The 26721-nt window shown below is 44.7% G+C and overlaps 3 protein-coding genes across 3 annotated transcripts in view; all 3 read right to left on the bottom strand.

Moving 5' to 3' along the window:
• Nucleotides 1-5180: 5180 nt before the first annotated feature.
• klhl3 (kelch-like family member 3) lies at nt 5181-22592 on the bottom strand. Its single transcript, XM_052064770.1, has 15 exons — nt 22453-22592; nt 17004-17165; nt 15708-15814; nt 15496-15617; nt 14412-14574; nt 11301-11410; nt 10409-10525; nt 9170-9319; nt 8938-9055; nt 8447-8644; nt 8154-8255; nt 7939-8067; nt 6731-6871; nt 6472-6615; nt 5181-5551 (listed from the first exon to the last, which is right to left on the bottom strand). Exons 1-15 carry the CDS (start codon nt 22470-22472, stop codon nt 5523-5525), a joined length of 1812 nt encoding a protein of 603 aa, XP_051920730.1. The 5' UTR covers nt 22473-22592; the 3' UTR covers nt 5181-5522.
• Nucleotides 22593-23734: 1142 nt separating this feature from the next.
• LOC127600445 (heterogeneous nuclear ribonucleoprotein A0-like) lies at nt 23735-25231 on the bottom strand. The gene has a single exon (XM_052064998.1). The coding sequence runs from the start codon at nt 25151-25153 to the stop codon at nt 24239-24241; it is 915 nt and encodes a 304-aa protein (XP_051920958.1). The 5' UTR covers nt 25154-25231; the 3' UTR covers nt 23735-24238.
• A 691-nt stretch (nt 25232-25922) lies between these two features.
• The window catches only part of LOC127600451 (heterogeneous nuclear ribonucleoprotein A0-like), a 219843-nt gene continuing 219044 nt past the window's right edge, over nt 25923-26721 (bottom strand). The window contains exon 3 of the transcript XR_007962358.1: nt 25923-26196. The gene's annotated coding sequence lies outside the window, so the exon portion shown is untranslated. The remainder of the gene's footprint in view (nt 26197-26721) is intronic.

Genomic DNA, 26721 nt, shown 5'->3' with positions numbered 1-26721 from the left:
ACACAAAGACAAAAATCTGTCAGATCTGTGAGCTTCAGTATGCTGATGACTGCACTATACTAGCTCAAAGTTCAAACTCTATGCAGCACGCCCTGGACACCATTTCCAACCTGTACCAATCCTTTGGTCTTCAGATTAACATTAAAAAAACTGAGGTCATGTTCCAACTCACTACCCCAACTTCCACATCCCCCACCTTTCACATTAATGGCACTCCACTAAACGTAGTGGACCATTTCACCTACCTTGGCTCCACTTTATCTTCAAACTGTTCCCTTGACACTGAAGTCCACACCCGTATTAATAAAGCATCATCATCCTTTGGTCGCCCACGCAGCAGGGTCTTTGAAAACCGAAACCTGAAGACCCGTACCAAGATTGCTGTGTACAATGCTGTATGTCTCTCCACTCTGCTCTACGGGTCAGAGTCATGGACTCCATATCGCCGGCACATTACTACCTTGGAAGCCTTCCACATCCGCTGCTTGCAAAAGATCCTCGGCCTGTCCTGGGAAGATCGAATTCCCCATACAGACATCCTCAAAAGCACCAATTCCATCTGCATGGAAGTGGCCGTGGAGAAGAAACATCTTCGGTGGATCGGACACACCATTCGCATGCCAGACAACCGCCTGCCCCGCCAGGTCCTCTATGGCCAACTGAGAGGTGCAAAGCGTTCTGCTGGGGGGCAAAAGCGACGCCTCAAGGACTACAGCAGGGACCTTCTAAAGCGAGCCGAAGTCAACCCCACGCAGCTTGAAACACTTGCACTCAACAGACCAACCTGGCAGATCACTTGTGCCACTGCAATCTCTCAAATACAGCAAATTAACCAAGCCAGACGAACCGAGAAACACATTCAACGACATCAGCGGGCATCTGATACCCCCCTGGTACCCGGTTTCCCTTGCTCCATCTGTGGTCGAGTCTGCGGCTCAAGGATCGGTCTCTATGCCCACGAGAAGTGGCACCAGCGACAGAGTCGCTGACCCCCCACCCCTCACCCAACCCATCCTCCCCTCCCTTGGAGCAAGTGTCATCATCAGACATGATGGACAGCTAATAGTGTGTATGTGTGCGTGTGTGTGTGTGTGTGTGTGTGTGTGTGTGTGTGTGTGTGTGTGTGTGTGTGTGTGTGTGTGATGAATGGAATTCCGCATTGGTGTGCAATTGTAAAACAAGGCTGTGTGTTGAAAAAATAAATCTGAAACTACATTTAAGGGTGGCTCATTACTGGCTGGCCATATACGGGCCAGAGTTGTAAATTGATTTCTGGTCCAAATACTTCACTACACAACTGGATCTCATCTTGTTTGCCAGAGTCAAGCCAGTGCCTCCTTTGCCACTCCTGGTCTTGATCCAGATGTGCTGTCAAGTTTCAGGCCCATTTCCAAACTGCCTTTCATTTCCAAAATTCTGGAAAAAGTGGTGCACATGCAGTTGAAACTTTTCTTGGATGAACATAACATCTTGGAGGTCTTCCAGGGAGGTTTCAAGACGATGCATAGCATGGAGTCAGCCCTGTTACGCGTTTCTAATGACATCCTCCTGGCAAATAACTCCACGTGTGTCTGGTTTTATTAGACTTAACTGCAGCATTTGATACAGTGGATCACAGTATTCTGCTGACTCGTTTGCAGCACTTGGTGGGCATTGGCGGCAGTGCTCTTGAGTGGTTTAGGTCCTATCTAGCTGACAGGACCTTTTGTGTCAGCCTTGGCTGCTCTGAGTCACGCACTGCTCCCTTGTCATGTGGTGTTCCACAGGGCTCAATTCTGGGGCCTCTGCTGTTCTCGCTGTATCTGCTCCCATTGGGTTCCATCTTAAGGAAACATGGTATTCCCTTCCACTGCTATGCGGATGACTGCCAGATCTATGTCCCACTGAGCAAGAAAGACGTCTTCTCATTAAGGCCACTTCTATCCTGTCTGGAAGAAATCAAACCCTGGATGGGACAAAATGTCTTGAAATTCAACGAAAAGAAGACAGAGGTGATATTGTTTGGTCCCAGTGGCCCTTGTACACTCCATCCTGTAGACTTGGGCCCCTGTCTCCTGATCTGAAATCAACGGTCTCAAACTTGGGCCTTAAACTGGACAGTGATTTCAAACTCGATCGGCAAATTGGTGCCGTTGTTAAATCCAGCTTCTTTCACCTTAGACAGCTGTCCAAAATAAAACCTCTCCTCTCACATGAACACTTTGAGACAGTAATTCATGCCTTTGCCATATCCCGGCTCGATTACTGCAATGCCCTTTACTTTGGAGTCAGCCAGTCCTCCATTAAGCGCCTTCAGCTGGTCCAGAATGTGGCTGCTCGCCTCTTGACTGGTACTCGTAAGAGGGAGCACATACTGTAACTCCTTCTCTGGCATCCCTTCACTGGCTCCCCATTCATTTTAGAGTTATTTTCAAGATCCTCCTCTTTGTTTTCAAATCTCTGAATAATCTCGCGCCACCTTACCTCTCTGAGCTCATCCGCCCCTACACACCTGCCCGGCGCCTCAGGTCTGTGGACCAGACTTTGTTAGAAGTACCAAGAACTAAACTGAGGCTCAGAGGGGATCGAGCCTTTTCTGTTGCTGGTCCCTCTCTCTGGAAGGACCTCCCACTGAACATTCGGCACGCCTCCTCGCTGCCCATCTTCATAGCCCTCCCCCAAACTCACTTGTATTCATTGGCATTCGACTCAGCATGACTTAGATTTGTTCTTGATTTTACTGTTTGGTGCTTTCTACCGCCTTTATTACCGATTTGTCTTACTGTTTATTGTGCATGTTAAATTGCTCCATGTACAGCACTTTGTATGCAGCGATGGCTGTTTGAAAGTGCTCTATAAATACTGTTGACTTGACTTGACTCCTGGGCCGTGTTCGGCCCACATGCATTATCCCAGTGCCGACTCAAGGCCAGCTGTGCCAGCTTCATGCTGAATGATGCCTTTGCTGACTGGGTAGCAACCCGCATGCGCACATCACGTTATCTGTTGCACCCCCCCACCCCGCACTGAAAATAAAAACAAAATGAAAGTAAATTAGAAGAAAGACACTCACACACCACACCACAAACACACATACAGGCACAGTGAAATAGCGTTGATCACACAGTCAACTCGCGTGCGGTGACTTTTATGGTTAAACAATTTTTCGGTACCTTTAAAATGACGCCACGGAAACGACACGCTACCGGTAACGATTGTTACCGTGAAATCCTCAGGTTTTTTTTTTGACTGAGAAATTTCCTTGCCCCAAAACCGCACATTATTTGCAACTGTGCGTCCCGTGGGAAAATTATGCGTCGAGACGCGCGACGCAGAGGTAACAAGATGGCTGAATCTCTAAACATTCTCCGAGTACCGGTACTCCTATTATTACCACTCCCACTAATACTACATTAATTAATTTAATACCTTCAACTTTACAATAATAATAAAAAATAATTAAATCAACCATGATTTTAAACTATGTATTAACAATATTCATTATTCCAAACATGAGAAAGCTTTCAGTAAACATAACTGGAATCGAGCAAGAGGACTGCAAATACCAATGGCCAAACCCGAAAGTGATCTGCCGAGATCAGCTATAACTCAAATTACTTGGTTCAAACAAACATTCTAGTGCGACCGCACAAAGGTGACAACTGTGCAAAAATAACTAAATAAAAGACACCACTGTTACAGAAAGGCTTTACACGCCTTTTAAACTGCCGATCGCGAACGGAACGAACCGTGATTGAAACCAACTGTGATGCCGCCCTTTACACGTTGTACTGTCAGTTACAGCCCCGCCCCTCTTAAAGCGCCAGACAAAGTTATCAACGTGAGTTTCCCTGGATGGACTTTGTTTGATTTCTTTGGAATTTGCCGTTTTCTGGCCCACTTTATACCTGTGGACGAAGGATTAGGAGCTCTAATCCCTCGTTGTATCCCATGACCTAAGGCAACCTAGGTCAAGGACCGCCCTTCGGTCCTCGAGGCCAAGGACGGGCTTGAGGAACACATCACTGGTTTCAGGGCACACATCGACAGACTTATTCACACTCAATCACACTTAGACAATTTAGAGAAGGGGTAGAGAACTCCACAAGAGCTATATACCGCCTATTTTAGATCTCTCTCGACTTCAACACACCTGATTCAAATGATCAGCATGCTCTGTTGAGGCCTGAAATAATTACAAACAATTGAATAAGGTGTGGTGGAGTAGGGAGGGATCTAAAATTGGCAGGATATGGCTCACGAGCAACTGGAGTTCCCTAACCCTTATTTAGAGTGTTCCACGAACCTGCCATGCATGTTTTTGGAGTGTGGGAGGAAACCGGCGTACCCGGAGAAAACCCAAGCAGGCAACGGGAGAACATCTAAACTCCACACAGGAAGGCTGGAGCCCGGAATCGAACCCCTGTGACCTCTGCATTGTGAGTCAGACAAAAATGCAATTAATTACAAGCGACCAGTTATTTAATGGATATGAAATTCGGGCGACCTGGAGGTCAAGTGGTTGGTGCATCAACCTCACAGGGCAGAGGCCGAGGGTTTGATCACAGCTCCGGCCTTCCTGTGAATGTTGTATGTTCCACCCCGAAGACGGCTGGGATAGGCTCCAGCACCCCCGCAAAAGAAGATGGATGGATGAAATTCTAATTTGTAATACGGTAGTTAAAAAAAGTAAGCACCCCGCTTCCAAAGAGCGCCTCATGAACCTGGAAGAAGTCGCATTCATGCGACTCTGGTCGGTTCGTCCCTTTGTTCAGTGGCCTTATTTTTATTCTTTGACATTTGTCATCACTTTGTCTGATAAAATGCTATGAATTAGAACCAAAAAATAATTACAAATATGAAACAAAAGTGCCCTTTAAATAATTTTAATCTGTGCAGATTTGCGTCGTGTCATTGAAAATCATCTGAAGCACAATATGAGAGACACGGTACAAAGACCCCACTTGAAACTGTAAATAGAATATAAATGCTTACCATGTAATAAATTGGCATAGCCTTTCTAAATCTACAGTGCATTTTGACACTTACGTACTTCATTTATGTTGCCAGTTGCCTAAAAACAAAAGTACTTGTTTTTTTGGTGGCACATTTGAAAACGCTCAGGAGCACCATTTTGTTCATCAGTAGTGCATGACATCAGCAGTGCTTCTCTTTCACCTGAAATGCTTACAAACTTTAAAAAAAAACATCTTTTGAATATTCAAAATACATTTTCACACGTTTTTTAAGTGTGTTGTCCACATGAATAGGAGTGTAAGTGTTGTTGCTGGTGGTACAATGGCACCGTCTGTGTCGTCCGTCCTGAGAGCCTGAGAGTAAAAGTGTACTTCACACCAAAGTGCATCTGTTTGTTGTTTCTGTTTTTATCTGGAGCATCCTCCACAATGTAAACAGCAACTCAATCCGGGTCCAATACACTTCCAGGATGGAACCCAACTGGCTCCTTTTAAGCAGCAACGGCTGGACCGGCGCTTCTCACCGGCGCTTTTCAACGGCGTCAAACGTCCGCCATTTTGCCACTCTCAAAAAGGTTTGTCAATGACTGCGACTCCTGGATAAGGCACAATAAGTAGAGTTGGGGTTGGGGCGGGTGCACACTAGACCGGAAAGAAACCGCTGACTGTATTTGTGGCATAAAACAATTGCCAGATGTGTTGCCAGGTTGAATAAATAAATACTACAATGGCAATTAACACATTATGAGATGGAATCAATTCTCAATTCAAATCTACGCCTCATTATTTGTCTGTGTTTTATTTATTTATCGGTCTATGTGAGTAGCTGAGTGAGTGGTGTCGTCCACATTTACATGTTTCATGTGATATGAAGGAAGTGATAATAAAGCCATAGATTTGGTTGCTGTAATCTGTGCTTTAGTCTCATCTAAACTAACAAAGATGTCCAGATCATCCTCAACTTTTGAACATAATGGGCTCCGAGAAGCTGTTTTAAAGTCAAATTGTTTGTAAGTCAAGACATATTTAAATTTTTACAATTTTGTTAAAATTTTTAATGTAAATTAAATTATACATGGTGTATGCACTGTATACTGCATGCACATAGACATGTCATTAAAAAAATGCTATTATGACATGCTATTATGATTAGCCTTCGTTTTATCGCGCACGCACGCACACACGCACACGCACACACAAACGTGCCAAGAGAGGGAGAGATGAGGTGCGTGTATGGAGCTTTGCAGCTCGATTGGGTTGTGGCAGAAAGGGGAACTACAGTACCGTAATGTATGATGTGGCGGGCAGTTGAAAATATGAACTTGTGAACGCAATACTGTATTGTCATTTTACATTTATGGACATTTGTCAACATTTGTTCAATTCTACGAATGTTCGCCAGTGGAACGTTTGTAAGTTGAGAACGACGTGAATTGCTGATAAGAACATGCCGTTTTTCAATGTGTTCAGCTCTAGTCTGAAAGAGGAAGTGTGAAGAATGAAAAGTGTGTCTCACCGGCGTAGCTGCGACCGTTGCTCATGTTGGTGGGAATGAGGCTCCATTTGTCTACGGCTGGGTCATAGAACTCCACGGAGGAAAGGTTGCACGAGCCGTCGTCGCCTCCAATCACATAGAGCAGACCATTGATTGCGCACACACCTGAAATACCACACAGACACACACACGCACACACACGCAAACACACGCACACAGTGCTGCAATGCTCCATGCTAATGTTTATTGTTGTTGTTGTGTGACGACGGTGTGATCTAACCGGCATTGCGACGGCACATGTTCATGTCACACACGGGTCTCCACGTGTTGTTGGACGGGTCATATACCTCCACGCTCTTCCTCACTAAAGGTCCGTCATGGCCGCCGGCCGCATACAGCTGCCCCCCCAAAACTCCCACACCTGCAAAGGTGCGTGGTTGCGTTAAAATGTTGCATTTTGCATTCAAACAGGATGCCATTTTAACACACTGCTGATAAAACATGCAGTTTGATAGGATTGATTGGATGTATGCGTGCGTGTGTGTGTGTGCCCCAGCAAGTGAGTGAGGGAGTGAGTGATAGGGCTGAAAGATTTTGAAAAACAATCCAATCATGATTTTCTTTTTCTTTAACATTGCCTTTGGGTTAAATGGGCCATTGTTTTTTTTTTCAAGGTCCTCTTGCCATGTTTTGTTTTGTTGTGTTTTTTTAAAAACAAAGTAATAAATTAATCTGTATTACCATAAACAAAATCTGATTTATTATCCATAAATGACTTGACATTATGCCTCTGGTATGTTAGAACAAGGTGGATGAGGGAAGTCGGCAAGTCAGATCCGTAACTTCAGGACAAGGATTGGCTCTAAGGGCTGGGTCGGTCGGGCTGGGGGGCGAAGCGTGGCTGGGCGCGCGCTGCGGCTGGGGGAGCAGCCGCCCTGCCGCCCGCCCCTCGCCGTCGCCGCCGGGGTGCGGGCGCCTCGTCGAGGACAGCGACGGGGGGACCCGCCGAGCGCCGCAGCTGAAGAGATCCGCGGGAAGGGCGCGGCGCACGTCCAGAGTCGCCGCCGAAACCCAACACCCTCGCACCGACCCGCCCTCGCGAGGGGCCGGCGCGGGCGAAGCGGCCGGGACAGGGGCCGGGTGGCCAGCGCGCCGGGGCTCGCGCACCGCCTGCCCGTCCGCGCCCGACTCCGCCTGCCTGACCCCCGCCGGGCGGCTCCGCGCCCGCATCCCGGCTCCGGCGGCGGCGAGGGGCGGGCGGCTGCTCCCCCTGCCCCGTTTCGCCCCCCAGCCCGACCGACCCAGCCCTTAGAGCCAATCCTTGTCCCAGAGTTACGTATCTGACTTACCGACTTCCCTTACCCACCTTGTTCTAACATGCCTTGTTCGCCTTTTGAAAACTGCATTCTACTCCACTTGATGATGTCGATTTGAATTTCGTTAACTGTTCGGCCCGAGCGAGTAAGTGTATCACTGACAACGTCTTACCTGCTCCACTGCGCCGTGTGCTCATATCAGCAACGTAGCTCCACTGATCAGAGACGGGGTCGTATTCCTCCACTGTGCTGAGACACTGGCGAGACGCTCCATCGTAGCCCCCGACCGAGTACAATTTACCTGTGACACACGCTCACACGTGGGTCACGTGATCTCTCTCGCTCGCTCTCTCTGAGTCACACGCGCGCACACAGAGGTGTTCATACCGTCAATCACACCAACGCCAACGCTGCTACGCCGCGTGTTCATGGACATCACGTATGTCCATTCATTACTTTTTGGATTGAACACTTCCACCGTGGACAAACCTGTACGCAACATACAGAGACAAGGAATTGCGCATCCGTCACTAAACTGGACAGCTATTTAAAAGTTGTCTTAGTCTAGTAGGCATGAGTCCTGATGTCGATGCTGTGCATCAGTCACTACTGCAGAGAGCCATTCCAAAGCTGTTTAGCAACCATATGACATGTGGGAGTGTGTATGTGTGTGTGTGTACCTATGCTGCCGTTAAAGCCTCCCACGGCGTAGAGCAGCCCCCCCAACATGGCCGCCCCGAGCGTGCTGCGTCTCTCCTGCATGCTGGCCACGGGGCTCCACTGATCCCTGGAGCCATCGTACACGTCCACGGTCCTTTCACGCAGAGAACTGTTGAAGCCGCCCACAGCGTACACTCGACCTGCTAGCGATACCACGCCTGCACACACAATTTCCCGACATATAGATGGATAGATAGATAGAGATATCCCCCCCCCCCACACACACACGGCATCCAGAAAGTATTCACAGCGCTTCACTTTTTCATCATTTCATCATCAGCAAGAATCTCAAAATAACGTTTTACACTTTGTGCTGTGTGTAAAATTTCCATTGAAAAAAAAGGCTATCACAAATTGTAGCGAGATTCTTCTTCAGATTCACTGTGTGTTTTGTGTTGCCATGGTGACCACGAAACACATGAATACACATACAGGTATATACAATATGTACCTGCTCTGCAGCGTCTTGACGGCAGCTCGGCGACTTGGTACCATCGATCTTCTTGGATGTCGTAACATTCCACACTGCGGATGGCTTTGGGGGCCTGGCCGCCAACCACCATCATAACCTGACCAAACAACCGCCCAACCCCCACCCCCACACACACACACACACACAGACACACACACACAGTAAGACACGGAGACCGGCATACGCACAATATTGAAACCCGTGGGAGTACCTTGGGTATGCTGACAGGCGTGCGTGGTCGCGTCCTGTCCGTCTTGATGAGGTGTCTCTGGTCAGCGGGAAGTAGGTGGTACTTCATGGCCTCAATGAGGAAATCCTTGCAGGTGTTGTTGTTCTTGATCAGCGCCTCTTCTTCTACTATCTGAAAGAGAAGGTACTGGTCAGTGGAGGATGCACCCACATGGACACTTGCAAACATGTGGGTCTGGCATAGGAGGCATTGAAGAGAAAAGGATGGGGGAGTGGGACCAGGGACGGACGGGTCGGCCAAGCAAGGCTCAGTCTCATAGTAGGGAAAGGTTGGGGTTACAAATGTTGTCACCAGGTCTGGTGCAAACTACAAAAAAAAAGGAATGTTTTCAAACTATGTTTGGAGTTTAAAACTCAGGGTTAGGGGTGCTTCGCACGCTCGTATTTCACTTTAGGTTTACAAGATGGAGTTTGTGTTTTAAGTTTGAAACATTCATTGGAAACCCTAACCAGGGTCAGGTTTTCAAACAAGGGCTTTGATCAGTGCAGAATGACTGGAGTGCACTAGCACTCATGTTGTCAGGGGATGGCAAGTCACACAATGTCATTACAGATTAGTTCTATGTGCACTTATGACTTTCTTATTTAGACAGACATCCGCCCCTACACACACGCCTCAGGTCTGCGGACCAGACATTATTGGAGGTACAGAGAACTAGGCTGAGGCTCAGAGGGGATCGAGCCTTTTCTGTTGCTGGTCCCTCTTCTCTGGAATGACCTCCCACTGAACATTCGGCAAGCCTCCTCGCTGCCCATCTTTAAAACCCGCCTCAAAACTCACTTGTATGCTTTGGCATTTGACTCAGCATGACTCAGATTTGTTCTTGGTTTTGCTGTTCGGTGCTTTCTACCGTCTTTGTTACTTTGCTTTACTGTTGTATATGTTAGTTGTTCCATGTACAGCACTTTGTATGCAGCAATGGCTGTTTGAAAGTGCTCCATAAATACAGTTGAGTTGAGTTGAGTTGAGAGACGGGTTTTGAGGCCATCTTGTGGAATTTTTGGGTGTTTAAGAAAGCTCACAAAATTTTTTTTCATGAAATAGCTGTGGAACAGCTGAACAAAAACACAAATATGTGAATTCATGAGTGGTGAACCTCAAATGTACAGGGAATTACCAGACAAAAACTTCATTTAACAGACCTTCATGGCTCCACTTTATAACTGTGTTTGAGCATGTGTCCGCGCCACATTGACTGACCTGAACCAGGTAGTCTCTGGACAGCAGCGGCAAGCGGACGTGCTCCATCAGTTTGGGCATGTGCTCCACACGGGAGTCTTTGTCCTGTTTGATCCACCAGATCATCGCCTCAAACACCTCCGCGAGCCAGCAGGAGAAGCAAGAGAAGCACAGTTAAAAGTCAATTCAGATCACAGTACTGTACAATCAGGATGAGGGGTCCAGGCCCATTTTGGGGGGTGCTCAAGCACTGCTACAGAGAATCCCAGCACCCCTAAAACATAACGTTGAGCTTGGGAAAACGCATAAGAGCTGAAAACTACACCTTCACACAGATAGAGTTCACTTTTATTGCAACATTTTCAACACACGGGTACAAAATATTGACTTTTATACTGCTGCAAGTGGCGCGCGCGCACTGTATGTAAAGTTTGCCTTTAAGAGACAAAGAAAACCCTTTGGAAGCAACTTAAAATCGAGTAAAACAATACAGTAGTTTGTTGAAACTCATATATTGTACAGTAATCCAAAATATAAATCACCCCCCATCTATTACCTCAGAAATGGTTTGCTCCATCAAAATCCCTCCCACCTCTAGCTGTTGCAACGACCTGCACGAAGCAATACACTTCCTTGCACTGATATGTAGGAGTACATACAGACTTAAATAAGGATAAGTACCGGTAGTACATTTCTTAAGTTCATTCATCCAATCCCCACACACTATTATCATTACCAGTCCTATGTTTTGCTGCATTTACAAAGAAATAAGAGGTAACTGTTTATGTTTTAGGTGTCTGAGGGTTTTTTTTCCAGCTTGGGGTCGATTCCGGCCCAGGCCGACTGTCTTTGTGTGTGTGTGTGTGTGTGTGTGTGTGTGTGTTTGTGTGTGTGTGCGCGCGGGTGTTTTCACCTTCTCCTCTGTGGACACAGTGAGCTTGTCGCTGGAGAAAAGGCTGCAGACCTGCTGCAGCGACAGAGACGCAAACTCCTCACACTGGACCACCTCTGAGAAATGCTGCTCTGTGAGACACAAAAACTAACACAATTGATCAGGCGTCCAAGAAAATGAAACACATTACACACGTTGCCTCCAAAGTGGAGGACAAGCCACTCTATGACACCAAATGAATACATTTAAAAATGAATGAATAAACAATCAGGCGGCCCGGTAGTCCAGTAGTTAGCACATCGGCTTCACAGTGCAGAGGTACCGGGTTCGATTCCAGCTCCGGCCTCCCTGAGTGGAGTTTGCATGTTCTCCCCGGGCCTGCGTGGGTTTTCTCCGGGTGCTCCGGTTTCCTCCCACATTCCAAAAACATGCATGGCAGGCTGATTGAACACTCTAAATCAGGGGTGTCCAAACTTTTTGCCAAAGGGGCCAGACTTTATGTGGTAAAATGTCGGGGGGCCGACCTTGGCTGACATTTTTTACATTGAACAACAATATTGTTCAACAAATTTTAGTAAGCCAGTCTGTTTCACATTTCCATTTTTATTTTAATTTCAACAATCTTAAGAATTTCTTTTGGTTCATTTGAAACAGGTATATCACATGCAACTGCTTATTCACTTGACTTTTTCTTAAACAGAAGTCTCCTGAGTGCAAATTGATTGATTTGAAACATAAAATGTATCACCATGACTTTTCAATAGTCACAAAACCTTTGCCTCGAACAACAGGGAAATGAACAAGCAATACACATATCCACAACTGCAAGGATCATTTGAAATGTGACATATCAGTCAATTTAAACCCAGAGTGATGTCTTGTTAACTCGTGAGTGATGCCCTCTAGTGTCTAAATGCTATTACTCATTTAGTGAAAGCTATTACTCATTTAGCCACTAGAGGGAAGCAGTACTCTATGAAACATCACTCACCAGTCTACGAGACCTCAGTCAATGCAACACGTGTTCCATTGCGCCCGACCTGTGGGCCAGACGGCACTGATTTTATGACAGGGGCCGAGGGCTGGATGAAATTCGGCCGCGGGCCGGATTTGGCCCCCGGGCCGGAATTTGGACATGCCTGCTCTAAATTGTCCCTAGGTGTGAGTGTGAGCGTGGATGGTTGTTCGTCTCTGTGTGCCCTGTGATTGGCTGGCAACCAATTCAGGGTGTCCCCCCCCCTACTGCCCGAAGACAGCTGGGATAGGCTCCAGCACCCCCCGCGACCCTAGTGAGGATGAATAAACAATCAATCAAATAAAACGATTCACCCTTTGAAGTGTGGCCTGGACAAGTAACGATCGTGTAACATTCATGCTTGCTATATATAATTAATGGATTGAGGCAACACAAAACAGCCAAAGTCAAAGAAAAAGCAAAACTCTCCAGCGTTATTTTGCAATAAGTTCAATTTCTGGTTCCATTTTTCAATTCATGATTTTTAAAAAGGTGTGAGGCATATAATCTAGACCAGGGGTGCCCAAACTTTTTGGATCAAAGATCTACTTTTCGATCAACTAACCTCACGGGATCTAGCCTTACCGGCGCGCGCGCACACACACACACACACACGCACACGCGCACACGGCATGATGAGAAACGGAGGCATGCGACGCACTTTTGCAGCCTGTTAACTGGTAGCTCACACGTACTGTTAAAGTGCTTCCCTGGGCCCTCTTAGATTCCTATTCTTTGCTCGTGCCCTCTGTGAATTGTACACGAAAAGCTCTGATCATAAGCTGCAATTGCAAACGATTTACCAGCTTTATTTTATTTTTTAAATATTTTTTTAGTGAAAGAGACTGATAAGATGATTAGTGTGCAGTGTATATTAACACAAAAAATATATTACTAACATGTACAAAGACACACAAATGGTTGTTTGTTTTCTTCTCAACGCTCCTCGGATCTACTTCGGACCTGTCTTAGATCTACCGGTAGATCAGGATCTACCTAATGGGCACCCCTGATCTAGACACTTGCAGGAACGTTTTTGGTGTTCGACTTCGAAGGTTCCATTGCTACACACATGGTATTCCCTTCCACTGCTATGCAGATGAAGATCTATGTCCCACTAAGCAAGAAAGACGCCTTCTCATTAAGGCCACTCCTATCCCGTCTGGAAGAAATCAAAACCTGGATGGCACAACATTTCTTGAAATTCAACGAAAAGAAGACAGAGGTGATATTGTTTGGTCCCAGTGGCCCTTGTACATTCCATCCTGTAGACTTGGGCCCCCTGTCTCCTTATCTGAAATCAACGGTCTCAAACTTGGGCCTTAAACTGGACAGTGATTTCAAACTCGATCGGCAAATTGGTGCCGTTGTTAAATCAAGCTTCTTTCACCTTAGACAGCTGGCCAAAATAAAACCTCTCCTCTCACATGAACACTTTGAGACAGTAATTCATGCATTTGTCACACCCCGGCTGGATTACTGCAATGCCCTTTACTTTGGAGTCAGCCAGTCCTCCATTAAGCGCCTTCAGCTGGTCCAGAATGTGGCTGCTCGCCTCTTGACTGGTACTCGTAAGAGGGAGCACATAACTCCTTCTCTGGCATCCCTTCACTGGCTCCCCATTCATTTTAGAGTTATTTTCAAGATCCTCCTCTTTGTTTTCAAATCTCTGAATAATCTCGCGCCACCTTTCCTCTCTGAGCTCATCCGCCCCTACACACCTGCCCGGCGCCTCAGGTCTGTGGACCAGACTTTGTTAGAAGTACCAAGAGCTAAACTGAGGCTCAGAGGGGATCGAGCCTTTTCTGTTGCTGGTCCCTCTCTCTGGAAGGACCTCCCATTGAACATTCGGCACGCCTCCTCGCTGCCCATCTTCATAGCCCTCCTCCAAACTCACTTGTATTCATTGGCATTCGACTCAGCATGACTTAGATTTGTTCTTGATTTTACTGTTTGGTGCTTTCTACCGCCTTTATGACCGATTCGTCTTACTGTTTATTGTGTATGTTAAATCGCTCCATGTACAGCACTTTGTATGCAGCGATGGCTGTTTGAAAGTGCTCTATAAATACTGTTGACTTGACTTGACACGTGTGTCGATAATACGAGCATCTTACCAGCATATGCATGAGCCTGTCCGACGAGCTGCACGCACGTGTGCACGTCTGCGAAGGCTCGGATACCCAAGCAGTTAGAAGGATGGAGCTGAGACTGCAGAAAATCACAGCATGCCTGACGCACGTCCATCAGCTGCAGAAGACTGGCAGCTGGAAGCAGAACCTGAATGAAAACACACACACACACACACAGACAAAGCTCGTGACAAAAGCATTTTGCCCCCCGTACTCAATTGTCACTGTGCTTCGCGTAGTATAAATTCTGTAACTGTGATTCCTTGCCAGATTTTTGTCCAGTGCAATTCTGTCAAGCTGCACTTCTTTTTCAGTGCATTGTTGTCACTCGGTGCTTCATTTTCAGGCCTTTGCATAGCGCACTTCAGTCATCCTGCTTCGTTTCCAGATGTCCGCATAGCACACTGCTGTCAAACTGTACTGTGCAAGCAGTTGATTCTTCTTTTTTAGCCTTTTGTGAAGGTGGTGTAAAATGGTGAATAGAACCCGAGGAGCAAGGGGGCATCACAAACAACCAGAACACATTAAAAGCATGTTCAACAGGGCTGAGTAAATGGGACGGCAATCCACGAGACGCTTTAGCAGTGGTGCTTTCGTGAATGACGATCGCAGTTAACATTAGGAGGATTTCCCGTCTCTCTCCATGTGCACACTTCCTGGAGTAATAATGACAGGAAGTGTACAAAATGAAGACATGAATCCAAATGTGTACACAGCTGGAATTAAATGACAAGAGAAGATTGAAATTGTGTTTCTAAGAAGGACCCTGTTTCACAGAAAGCCAGCAAACTTAAAAAAAACAACCAAAAAATGACAAACAAACAGTGCAACTATTGCAATGAATTAGGCATAGAGCCGATGATGATTAATATCGTCACAAGCACAGCAATGATCCATCCACGCTGAGACGGTCACAAAACGCGCGTAACTCTTCACTTATTTTCAACAAAAATGTTGTGCATAACTTGAAAAGTTAATAAAAAGGGTCATTTGTAACATCCAGTTCCACTGTAACTGAAGTTGTGAATTGCAACCTGAAAATCGGCCAGGGTTCACTGTATTATTTCACCTGTACATTGTCCTCAGTGACTTCTATCTGAGCCGTGTAGATGTAGTCCACCAGCATGGTGAGCGTGGGGCCGTCCACCTCGCCAATCTCCACCTGCTGGGCCTTGCTTTCACTCATGTCACCTACACATGAACATAAACACTGATGCACATGCATTCAATGTTGATGTGTGCGCACATGCACACACGTTAAAAATAAAATGTGGTAACTACCTGTGAACATGGCACAGAAGTAGGGGCTGGAGGCTGCCAGGACCACCCGGTGTGCCGCCACCATCACGCTTCCTGCGACCAGCTGGACATCACACAGCATCTTCTTCCTAATGGGCAACGGGCACCCAAAATGAAAGTTTTTAGGAGTTTCATGTTTTATGGTGATGCGTGGCATTTTTAGAAACTAGAATAGATCTCCATGACAAATTTGTCTATACTTGGAAAGACTCAAATGACCATTTCTGATCAACTTGGAAGACTTCCTTTGGTGTGGTTATTTGGAACTTGTTTTTTTTTTGAGGGACTACTAATGATAAACCTGTCTACCAATGTTTGCGTTGCTAAGTGAAACGAATGGCTTTGCATACTGATTTTTTTTTTTAACTGATTGAAGCTAGCTGAGCCTACTGAGACAAAAATGGTAATTTTGGACAGCCTTTCCCTGTCTTTTCAGGCATAGCTTCTGCAGAACTATGTGGGTCTACTTATGATAGAGATGTCTAACAAAATAATTGCCAAATTTTGTGTTGCTAAGTAAAACAGAAACTGACTGTGTGAAACTGACTTCTGAGACTTTTTCGTGTTTCATAATTGTTGTGTTTATTATTTTACTTTATGTTGACTGTTTTGTAAAGCGCTTTGTTACAGCTGCCGCTGTTGTGAAAGCGCTATATAAATCAGCATGTATTGTATTGTATTGTATTGTATAATGAGGGATCAAATTCGCCGCCGTGCTGCAACCACAAGCAATGATAAAAACTTGAATATTCCTCAATTGAGCGTCATCCATTTTTATACAAATATCACATTGAAACCAGTCCAAAAAAAATCTATTGGACAAATTTGATTTTGAACGACCATAAATGGCTGCCACAAACCAAAATAGCAGAATTCTGTGTGTTTTGGGACATTGCTTCTTTTGACTTTTTTGTGGGGCACTTTATGATCGACATGCCTACCACATTTTATCTAGTTGAGTGAATCCAATATGGTGGGTTGAGGGTTTTTTTTTTCTCATCTCCAAATTGAGTGCCCCAAAATGGCAACTTCAAACCCCAAAGGCCAACTGTGCGTTTATGAGCATGGTTACTGGAGACTTTTTTGTGAGTTTACAAAATTTTAAAAACAAAACAAACAAATTTAAAAATTAAAAATGTAAATAAGTAAAATTTAAATTTAAAAATAAACACATTTTCAGGCCTTTGCATGAGTCCAAAACGATCATTAAATGTCTTGTCAACTTAATCACAATAGGGCTGCTTCCCCAGGTAGAATTTCCTAACGACAACAACATACCCTCTGAGGTCATTCATGAGCCGGAATGCTTTCCTCATGTGCGTTTGGTTGAAGGTCAGCATTCCGCCATTTCCCACCATGGATTCCTCCTCTCCTTCCGGCTCAGCGTGGCACATGGGACGCAATGGGACCTCCACATTGGCGACACATGATATGGTGGGTCTGGAACAAAGTCAAAGATTTATACTCTATTTCCACAAATAGTGATCATAGGTGTTCATTTATTCAACAGCAAATGGTGAGAACACCTTTCAGAATAATGTTAAATAATGGCAGAAAGTGGAGTTGAAAAAAAATATTAAGAAAAATGTGGCAAGAACTACAGTAGAAAGAAAACACAGAGGCAAACAACATTGTGGAGTGAACAGACTTCCTCTAGTCTTCTTTGGCATGCATTCTTTGGACTTTTTGTGGGTCTACTAATAGACATGCCTACCAAATTGTATGTTGCTAAGTGATACTGGCTTCAGGGGCTAAATTTTCAAATGACAATTAAAGTGAATAGCCAAAATCACCCCCAAAAATTGGATGGTTCAAACCGAAATAGCTGACTTCATGTGTCTTTTCACGTATGGCTTCTTGAAACTTTTGTGCGTCTACTCATGATAGAAATCCCTTCCAGATTTCATGTTAAATGAAACAGGCTTCTGGTGCCGGTTTTTGCTAAATTCTATTATGCCCCTAAAATGGATGCTTCAAATCAAAATGGCTGACTTCATGTGTCTTATCACGAATCACCGCTTGACACTTTTAATGTCTGTCTACTACTTGGCAGCACAGTGTTTGACTGATGAGCAAGTCCGCCTCACAGTACACAGTTCTGAGTTTCAAAACCTGGCTGTGACCTTCCTGTGTCGAGTTTGCATGTTTTCACCGTGCTTGGGTTTTCTCTGGGTACAACCCCCGCCACCCACCCCACCTTCCCAAAACATGCGTAGCAGGTTCATTGGACACAACATTGTTGTTTGCCTATGTGTACCCTGCGACTGACTAGCAACAAGATCTGGGTGTACCCCGCCTGCGGCCCGAAGACATTGCAGCACACCCATGACCCTCTTGAGGATAAGGAGTTCAAATATTGGATGGATAGATATTCCTAGAATTTTCATGTTGCTAAGTGAAATTGGCTTCCGGGACTGGATATTTTGAATTAGTGCGAATGGACAAAAATGATGATGAAGAGGTGGCCGATATCGCGGCCATTGATCGTGATTGGAGATTTTCATGGAAAGGTTTGTGACCAGCATCAGTTGATCAATATCTTGAGTTTCCGATCACAAACACCAATCACCCACAGCTCGTACTTTGCAGCCAGAAGCCAATTTGAAACCAGAACGCGAGCAGCGTAGCGGCCCCTCCCTTTTCCTGAATACGGTACTGCACATTACAGACCAAACCAGGTAGTGAAGCACAAGAGATATTTGTGCATTTTCTGCACCAAAAATGTTAAATAATGTTCTGTTTTGTATAAGAAATCACTGAAAATTTGAAGATAATGTTTTTTTAAAATCTAATTCACCAATGAATTGAAAAAAATTTTACAGCCTGATTAATTATTGAAAGGATCGGAGTGAGCAGCTCTAAAAGTGAAAAATGTGCAGCAATCCATGTGATCGGTTTGCGAATCTGCATCAGCCAATGTTAGTTTCAGTTGTCAGTTTGTTTGTTTGTTTGATTTAATTTAGCTTACTTTATTTCCACAATGTTGCGTCCAGAAACAAAAACACAATATTGCTGAGTTGTACATTGTGAAACCTTAGTGATCCATGTACAAGAGAACTATTTCAACCTAAGAGTAACTAGGCTGCAAAACAATCAGATGCAACTCTTCAGGAGCTTGCGCTTCAGATTTCTTTTAAAGATAGGAAATGAGATAGATTGTTAGCCCAAAGGAAACCTGATGTCAATTCAACATCAATATTATATGAAAATCCAATATTCAACATCAAATTTACAGTGGCTCTCACACTCACTAGTCCCCGGCCCCCTTCCTTACGGGTTGCGTACAGTCTCAGGGTGCTGGATTTGGGATGGAACCCTCCATGCATGGTGAGGAGCCTTCGGGTCTTAACGTCCGTGGTCTGAATCTCTTCCTTTGGCCACTTTATTATTCCTGCAGGGTATCTGATCACTGGCAGGGCATAGCTGTTTATTGTCCGGGTCTTGTTCTTGCCATTGAGCTGGCTTCTTCGGACTTGCCTCACCCGCTGGAGGTATTTGGCTGTAGCCGCTTTCCTTGTTGCCAGTTTGAGGTTGCCATTAACCAGGAGCTGGTGTTTGGCTCCTCTGGTATCTCTACCAATGCCCTTCTGTGCTTCGTTCATGTATTGATCCATGTGTCCACTTATCTTAGCCGCAATGATGCCCGAAATGAGCTTCCATGTTGTGGAGAGACAGGTTATTGGCCGATAGTTGGATGGGACTGCACCCTTTGAGGGATCCTTCACGATCAGGATAATTCGCCAATCAGTTAGCCATCCTGGGTGAGTCCCATCCCTCAGCAGCTGGTTCAATTGTGCTTCTAGGCACTCATGGAGTGCTGCGAGTTTCTTTAGCCAGTATTTGTGGACCATGTCCAGGCCGGCCTGGTGCTGTCCAGTTTTTCATATTTGAGACCACTGTTATGGTAACTGGGTTCTGTTCAGGGAGGTCGCTGTGCTCCTCTCTCAGTCACCAGCCATTGTGCACTGCTGTAATGTGCGCCCTCCTTCTTCCTTCCATATGCCTTTCCAGTACCTTTTAAGGGTGTGGAAAATAATCGATATTAATCGATACATCGATGCGCACGTGCAAGATCCGAGTGCATCGGCTCATTCACTGGGTACGACGCGATTTGACGGGTGAAATCGCGATTCATCACGATGCATTGATGGGTATCGGTAAAATCCGATTCAAGCGCCGTTTTATTCATGTTAAACGTCACCTATCTGCCCTTTCCTAAGCGCAATGAATGCACCATCATTGCTTTGCGTTTTGTGTTGAATACGGACGGTAGCCGTGTGTCACATACAGTCCAGTGCACAACTAGCGAAACATTATGGAAGTTAGCGCAAGGGGAGGCGAGGAAACTACTATATATTTAATGCAGCCGCAACATTCAAATCTTATGTTTGGAAATACTAACGGCTTCGAAAAGAAAGACGGAAAGCTTGATAAAACCTCCGTAATTTGCAAGGAATGTCGCACTAAGAAGCCATACAACGGCAGCACCACAAATATGCAGACCCACTTAAAACGATGGCACCAGATCACCGACAAGTTTCCCTCCCGCTTCCCCGCCCAGTTCCGCGTCGGACACCGGAGAAACTCTTGGTAAACCAGGTCAGGATCAGAACAAAATTGCCTCTTATTTTGGGAGTCCCCTTGCAACTCACTGTGACCGCGCAATGGCTATAACTAAGGCCACTGCTTATTTCATATGCAAAGACCTCCAGCCTTAGCGTGGTGGACAACGAGGGTTTCAGACAGCTCGTGCACGTTTTGGAACCCAGGTATAAAATACCAGACAGGTCTGTGTTCACTTACATATTCCCGATGTGTACAACAAAGTGAGAAGTGAGATTACTGTGTCGCTGAACAGTGCGCAAAGAGTTGCACTTACAGTGGATGGGTGGACATCTTGCGCTATAGATTCATATATATATATATATATATATATATATATATATATATATATATATATATATATATATATATATATATATATATTTCATATAAGACACTCAGTGAGAATAGTCTGTTTGTGTTTACACCAGGTGTCACCAACATTTTTGAGGGTGAGAGCAACTTCATGTGTACCGATTGTGTGAAGGGCTACCAAATTGATACACGTCTGAAATAACATATTTGTCCAAAATACCTTCAATAATATGAGGATGGGTTATTTTTAATACTTGATTTAAATTGTCAGACTTTGATCGTGTTTCGAAATGTCTCACAGTACTGCCAATGTTTGCATTTTTAAATCATAATTTCTACTAGCAAATCACAATGTCCAGGCACTGGCGGGCTACTCAAGTGGTCTTCACGGGCTACCTGGTGCCCGCGGGCACCATGTTGGTGACCACTGGTTTACACTATAGCAACAGCTGTGAGTCTCAGGTGCCAAATTGTTTACATTTTCTTTGCACAAAACCCAATTGTGAAAGGGCTTAAATAAGTTGTTTTACAAGTTCTACTGTTTATAAGGAATAAAGTGGTATCCTTTTTGTAATACCATACTGAATTCCATCTTTTTAAAAGCTTTTTTTCTTTGCTTATTTGCATCATGTTTAATTGCACAATATCGCAACAAATTGCATTGTATCGTATCGGATCGCATTGATTTGAACTTAATGTGTATCGCATCGTATCACATCGTGACGACGGTGAAACGTATCGCATCGTATCGCCAGAAAATTCCATGTATCGTTTAAGTATCGCATCGCTGGCAGTGCATCGAGATGTGTATCGAATCGTCCTCAGTGCTGAGATTCACATCTCTAGTACCTTTGAGGTTCCAGTCTTGGTGGGTCTGCTCTACTCTCTCATATCTGCTCTGCTCGCTCACATATACATACATATATATATACATATATGTGTGTGTATGTATATATATATATGTATATGTATATATATATACATATATATGTATATATACATATACACACACACACATATATAATATATATATATATATATATATATATATATACACACACACACACATATATATATACACATACACACACACACACTATATATATATATATATATATATATATAAGCAGAGCAGACCCACTAAGACTGGAAATTGAAAGGTACTGGAAAATCCAGGCTAGCTATATATGTGTGTGTGTGCGTATGTATATCACAGGAAAAAAAAGTTTTGTTCGATACAGCTGTTGCACGTAAGTGATTAGAATGACACCACTGCTGCCTCGATTTGAGCCACAAAATACCCCGTTACCTTTGACAAGTTCCAAACCCCTACACATTGGCTTTCATTGAACATTACATTTGTCAACACTGAAGGATTCACCCAATTGTTCTTTGATATAATCCAATACCACCTGAGACACTTAGTAATATTTTCGTTGGAAAAAACGACGATTTTTTTCAAGTTGAGCAACGTTAGCTTTTAGTATATTTAACTTTACTACTTGCACCACCTGACCGGAATTATTGATGGGCTTGTTAATGTTCGACGGTGATTAGAAAGCAATGTTATGTTGCGACATGTGTCCCAAAACAAGTGAAGTTAAGGAGCAACTTAGCACGTTAGCTCACATCTTCAACAACAACGCTAGCTTATTAGTGGGAGGATGGGGGCACCTTCGCCAAGCAGGAACTGTGTTTTCTTTGAAACGTTTGGCATTTGATTTGTGGACAAATGATCAAAAGGGCGTGACGTAAGTATTCCGTGTTAAGATATAAACGTGTATAGAGAGGAATTATTGAAAGAACTCACCCCGGCGACACATCGTCCATCCTGGCGGAGTTACCCAAACGCACCACCACGGTCGCCCACGGACGCAGAGATCGTCTATTCCAAAATTATAACCACTCCGCTCACTTTTTTGCCTCTTTTTGTTTTATTTCCCATTCTTTCACTGAATTCCGTTAAACAGATGAATTAAAATGAGTATATTAAGTAGAATTACAGGAGTTTACACCACATTTAGCAAAAAATACATTACCACCAAATTCGTAATTGTTAAACATAAAGCACGTTAAATTAGAAGTTATTTATTTTAAGGATTTGGGTTGAGACACAGAAGACACTGAAAATCATTTCGAGATGGAGAATGTACTCAATTTTAATGATTTGCATGCTGTTTAAATGTTAAACGAAAAGCCTTAAAAAGTATCAAAATACTTTTGGACGATCTTCTTGAAGAACGAAAAACTATGTAGGAGAGGTTTGTGCCCTAAATAATATATTTCCATGCAACTGTATAACTATGTAACTATAGTTGTATTAGCATGTGAAATAATTACATTGTCTATTTAACTCAATCACTGCCAGTCATCGTCAGAGACCTCCTTTAACCTCCCACGTGATTCGTGTACGTAAATACGTACCTCGCGTTGAGTATCTGGATTATTAAGAGGGAAATAGGAAATGTAGCATTTTGAACCTATAATCACTTATTTCTAGACAAATATAACATTTCGAATAACAGATTACTGTACTATTTGTATTTGAAATTTCGTATTTATTTTGTGAATCGTTTTCAGTGTTTTAATTCTTGAATGACAGTATTTTTTCTAACCTGATGACATTAACTTTTCACGATTTCTTGTGACACTGTAGCACCATGAAAAGTGCAATTTGCTTCCAGTTCAAATATCCCACTTTTGAGTACCGAAATAATTTATATTTTGAAAAGACTTTTAACTTTTGTTTTGTACTTATGTTGCGTTTAATGTAATCAAAGTCCAGTAAATTGCGGGGAAACAGAATTGCAACACCTGTCATTTAACCACTGAAAAAAAATCTGGTTCGTTAAGGTTGGCCTTCTAGCCTAACAATGCGTCTTGTCGTAGTTGAAGAAAGTTATCGCTACCTCTTACACTCAAAAATAAACTAAGTAAAATTGGCCGTGGGGGTTTATTGAATCAATATTTATTGGTACCAGCATCTCCATCTCAAAATGGCGACCGGTAAATAGGCAAATACTACCCCCTGCGCGGCAATTGTGAAATTGCACCCATTAAAATTGTAAAACTAAACATTTAAAAGACAGATGTATTTTCCGAACATTAAAAACTTTAATAAAACCAAACATAAGGGTGTGCTAAACATTATTTCAGAACAGTTTTAATCTAAACAAACATGAAAAAAGGTTTGTACGCTTTTTGATGGGAAAAGTCAGGCGATTCAATTCCCGCGCTGTCAACAAGTAGACTTAAAACCCTGAGAGAACTCAGGGACGAAACAAAAAGAACCAATCATCGACGCGGGAAAAGCAATGACAAAAGTGTCCATACGCACACAGAGCGAATGACGTTTTTTCATCAATAATTCACAATTTTGTCGTAGTAGTAGCGTCCGTGAGGAGGAACACGGGGGAGAGATCTTGGCGGGGATTAAAGGGGGTTGAGTCATTCATTCAGGGGGGATGGACACTTCTCCCATACTCATGAGAGCTATGGAGACCCCCTGCCCCTTCCATGGTTGTGTGTATTCAAGTTCTCTCGGGGCTTGGACCCTTCAGCCCCTTCCCGTAGCCGTATCAAAAGTGGAGGGAACTCTAATAGCCGCCTCCGTAGCCTCCCCCTCGCCCGTAGCCGCCTCTGCTGTATGGGGCCCCGCTCCGGAATGAGGAGTAGTTCCCCCCCTTCATGGCTCCGTAGCTGGAGTGTTGCTGTCCGTAGCCGTCGCCGAAGTCCCCGTTACTATACCCGCCACTCATGCCACTATCGTAATCGTCGTAACCGCCACCGTAGCCTCCAGCACTGTAGCTGCCGCCTCCGTAGCTGCCTCCGAAGCCTCCTCCGCCGTAACTGCCACCACCTCCGTAGCTCCCGCCGTAACCGCCTGCTCCGTAGCCACCACCTCTTCCTCCGCCGTAACTCGACATGCCTCTACCGCGACCACGGCCGCCGCCTCCGCCACCTCTACCTCCACCGGACATCTCCTGCTTGCTCATTGCCTTCTTCACCTCCACTTTGGTGCCGCTGATTGTGTGGAACTTTGTGAGCGCCGCTTTGGAGGCAGAGTCGTTATCCTCGAAGAAGACAAAGCCGAAGCCGCGCTTCCTGCCGGTCTGCTTGTCGGTGATGATCTCGGCCTTTTCCACCGGGCCGTATTGGGAGAAGTAATCGCTCAAGTTCTCAGCCTCCAGGTGGTCCTTGACGCCACCAACGAAGATCTTCTTCACGTTGGATGACGCGTCCGTGTTGCTGGCCTCCTCTCGGGCCACGGCCCACTTGAGCTCCACGTTGCGTCCGTCAACGACATGTGGCTTGGACGCCATTGCTGCATCGGCCTCCTCCGGTGTCGTGTAGGTTATGAAGCCGAAGCAGCGGGAGCGGCCTAGCATCTGGTTCATGACCACGACGCAGTCGCTGAGCGCGCCGAATTGCTCGAAATGACCGCGGAGGCCATCATCCGTCGTCTCCACGTTCAAACCTCCGACAAAAAGCTTTGTGAGCTTGGACGACATGACTACACTCGAGTTGCGGAAGGTGCGACACACCGTCCCTCTCCTTCTTCAATGAGCGAGGAGTAGGGCGGGCCGTTTGACTCGCTGTCTTTCAGAACGTTGCGGGCGCTGATTGGTCAGTTTGAAAATTGGTGACGCCCCCGCTGTAGGGATGAGCCAATCGCTTACTTGGCTTTACACTGAAGGAGCAAGTCTGTCTGTCTCTTCTGCTCGTTTTGCTGATTACAAAGAGTTTTGACTGTTATGATTTTCGGCAAGTTTGCGCCGTACAAATGTTGCTGTAGACTGGACTCCGTCTATCCACCCATCGCCCAAATCATTTAAGGAGGCACCCGCCCATCTTACATCAATACCGCCTGATTTCTTAACAAGGGCAGATTCAAGTCTTCGGTCAGGATTTTAAAAAAGGTGTCTTTACTCAGAACAGAAATTTTATAAACAGGCAGTTGTTACAATGGACTTTGTGATTACTGTACATTTCCTTCTTGGATTGGATTAAACTTTGTCAAATGTACTGTATGTGAAACATACAGCACAGAAAATTTTTCCCCCTCTGGTATCTTGCCCTCAAATTTAATTTCCGTATTTGGATTGTGTATTAATGTATTCCAAGCTGTAGTGCAGCCCATGAATGTCACAATAGGAAATGCTATACAGCTAAGATTATGCATCCACGTAGACTTAATTGTATGGATCTACATATAACACATACCACTTTTAACAGCAAACAAATAGCAGCCCCCCCCATAAATAACTGACATTAAAGACATTGTATTGGTCATAATTTATTCAAAGAAAAATGTTGAAAAGTGAGTTATGATGTAGCATCTCCTTGAGCACCACAACCTGTAATAAAAACAATGCCAATTTGACATGATAAATGGTTTTAGCCAAACCGATGTCTTTGATCTGCTTAAGTGCCACCGGTAGACAGAATCCAAAACTGACTTCACCTGAGGAGAAGGCACCAAGCACCAGCCGGCTCATCCCTGCACCGGCACATTTGGGGTGTCTTCCTCCTTTGCCCAAGTTACTATTGCAACCTGGAGGGGGGGAAAAAAACGAAAGAACTTGGGTGAGATTGTGTACAAATTGACAGTTCAACCAGCACGCCACCACTTGTTGCCATAGTTAATTTAAAATGGTGGAACATCACTTGGATCCCCTTCTCCCAAGTCATTTGGAACCTAATTAAGACCCCCCCCATGGCTTTTTACACAAGGATTAGCTAGGATTAAAGATATAATATGGTTCCATACATGGTTGACCAACACAGAGATAAGACAGGTTGATTTTACATACCTAGTTGGCTGGATGTGGATATCCTAAAGAGATATTTCAGACTCCTATCACAACCGACCCCAGGTAATCAACAGGGTCCTGACGTAGCCTACAAACAAACTGCTACGGCTATTTTGGCTGGGATAGCCTACTGGAATACGTGTAAGAACACCTAAATGTAGGGATAATCAACAGGAATGAGCAAAAATGATAAAATGTGTCCACATAAGAGGTAATATATTCATAAATGCGAGATGGTTCATAAATCACAAATACATGGTCAAACC

This window comes from Hippocampus zosterae, chromosome 1 (genome assembly GCF_025434085.1).
Source record: "Hippocampus zosterae strain Florida chromosome 1, ASM2543408v3, whole genome shotgun sequence".
NCBI classification, from domain to species: domain Eukaryota; kingdom Metazoa; phylum Chordata; class Actinopteri; order Syngnathiformes; family Syngnathidae; genus Hippocampus; species Hippocampus zosterae.
Note: the sequence above shows the minus strand (reverse complement) of the source record. Positions and strands in the feature narration are given on the sequence as shown.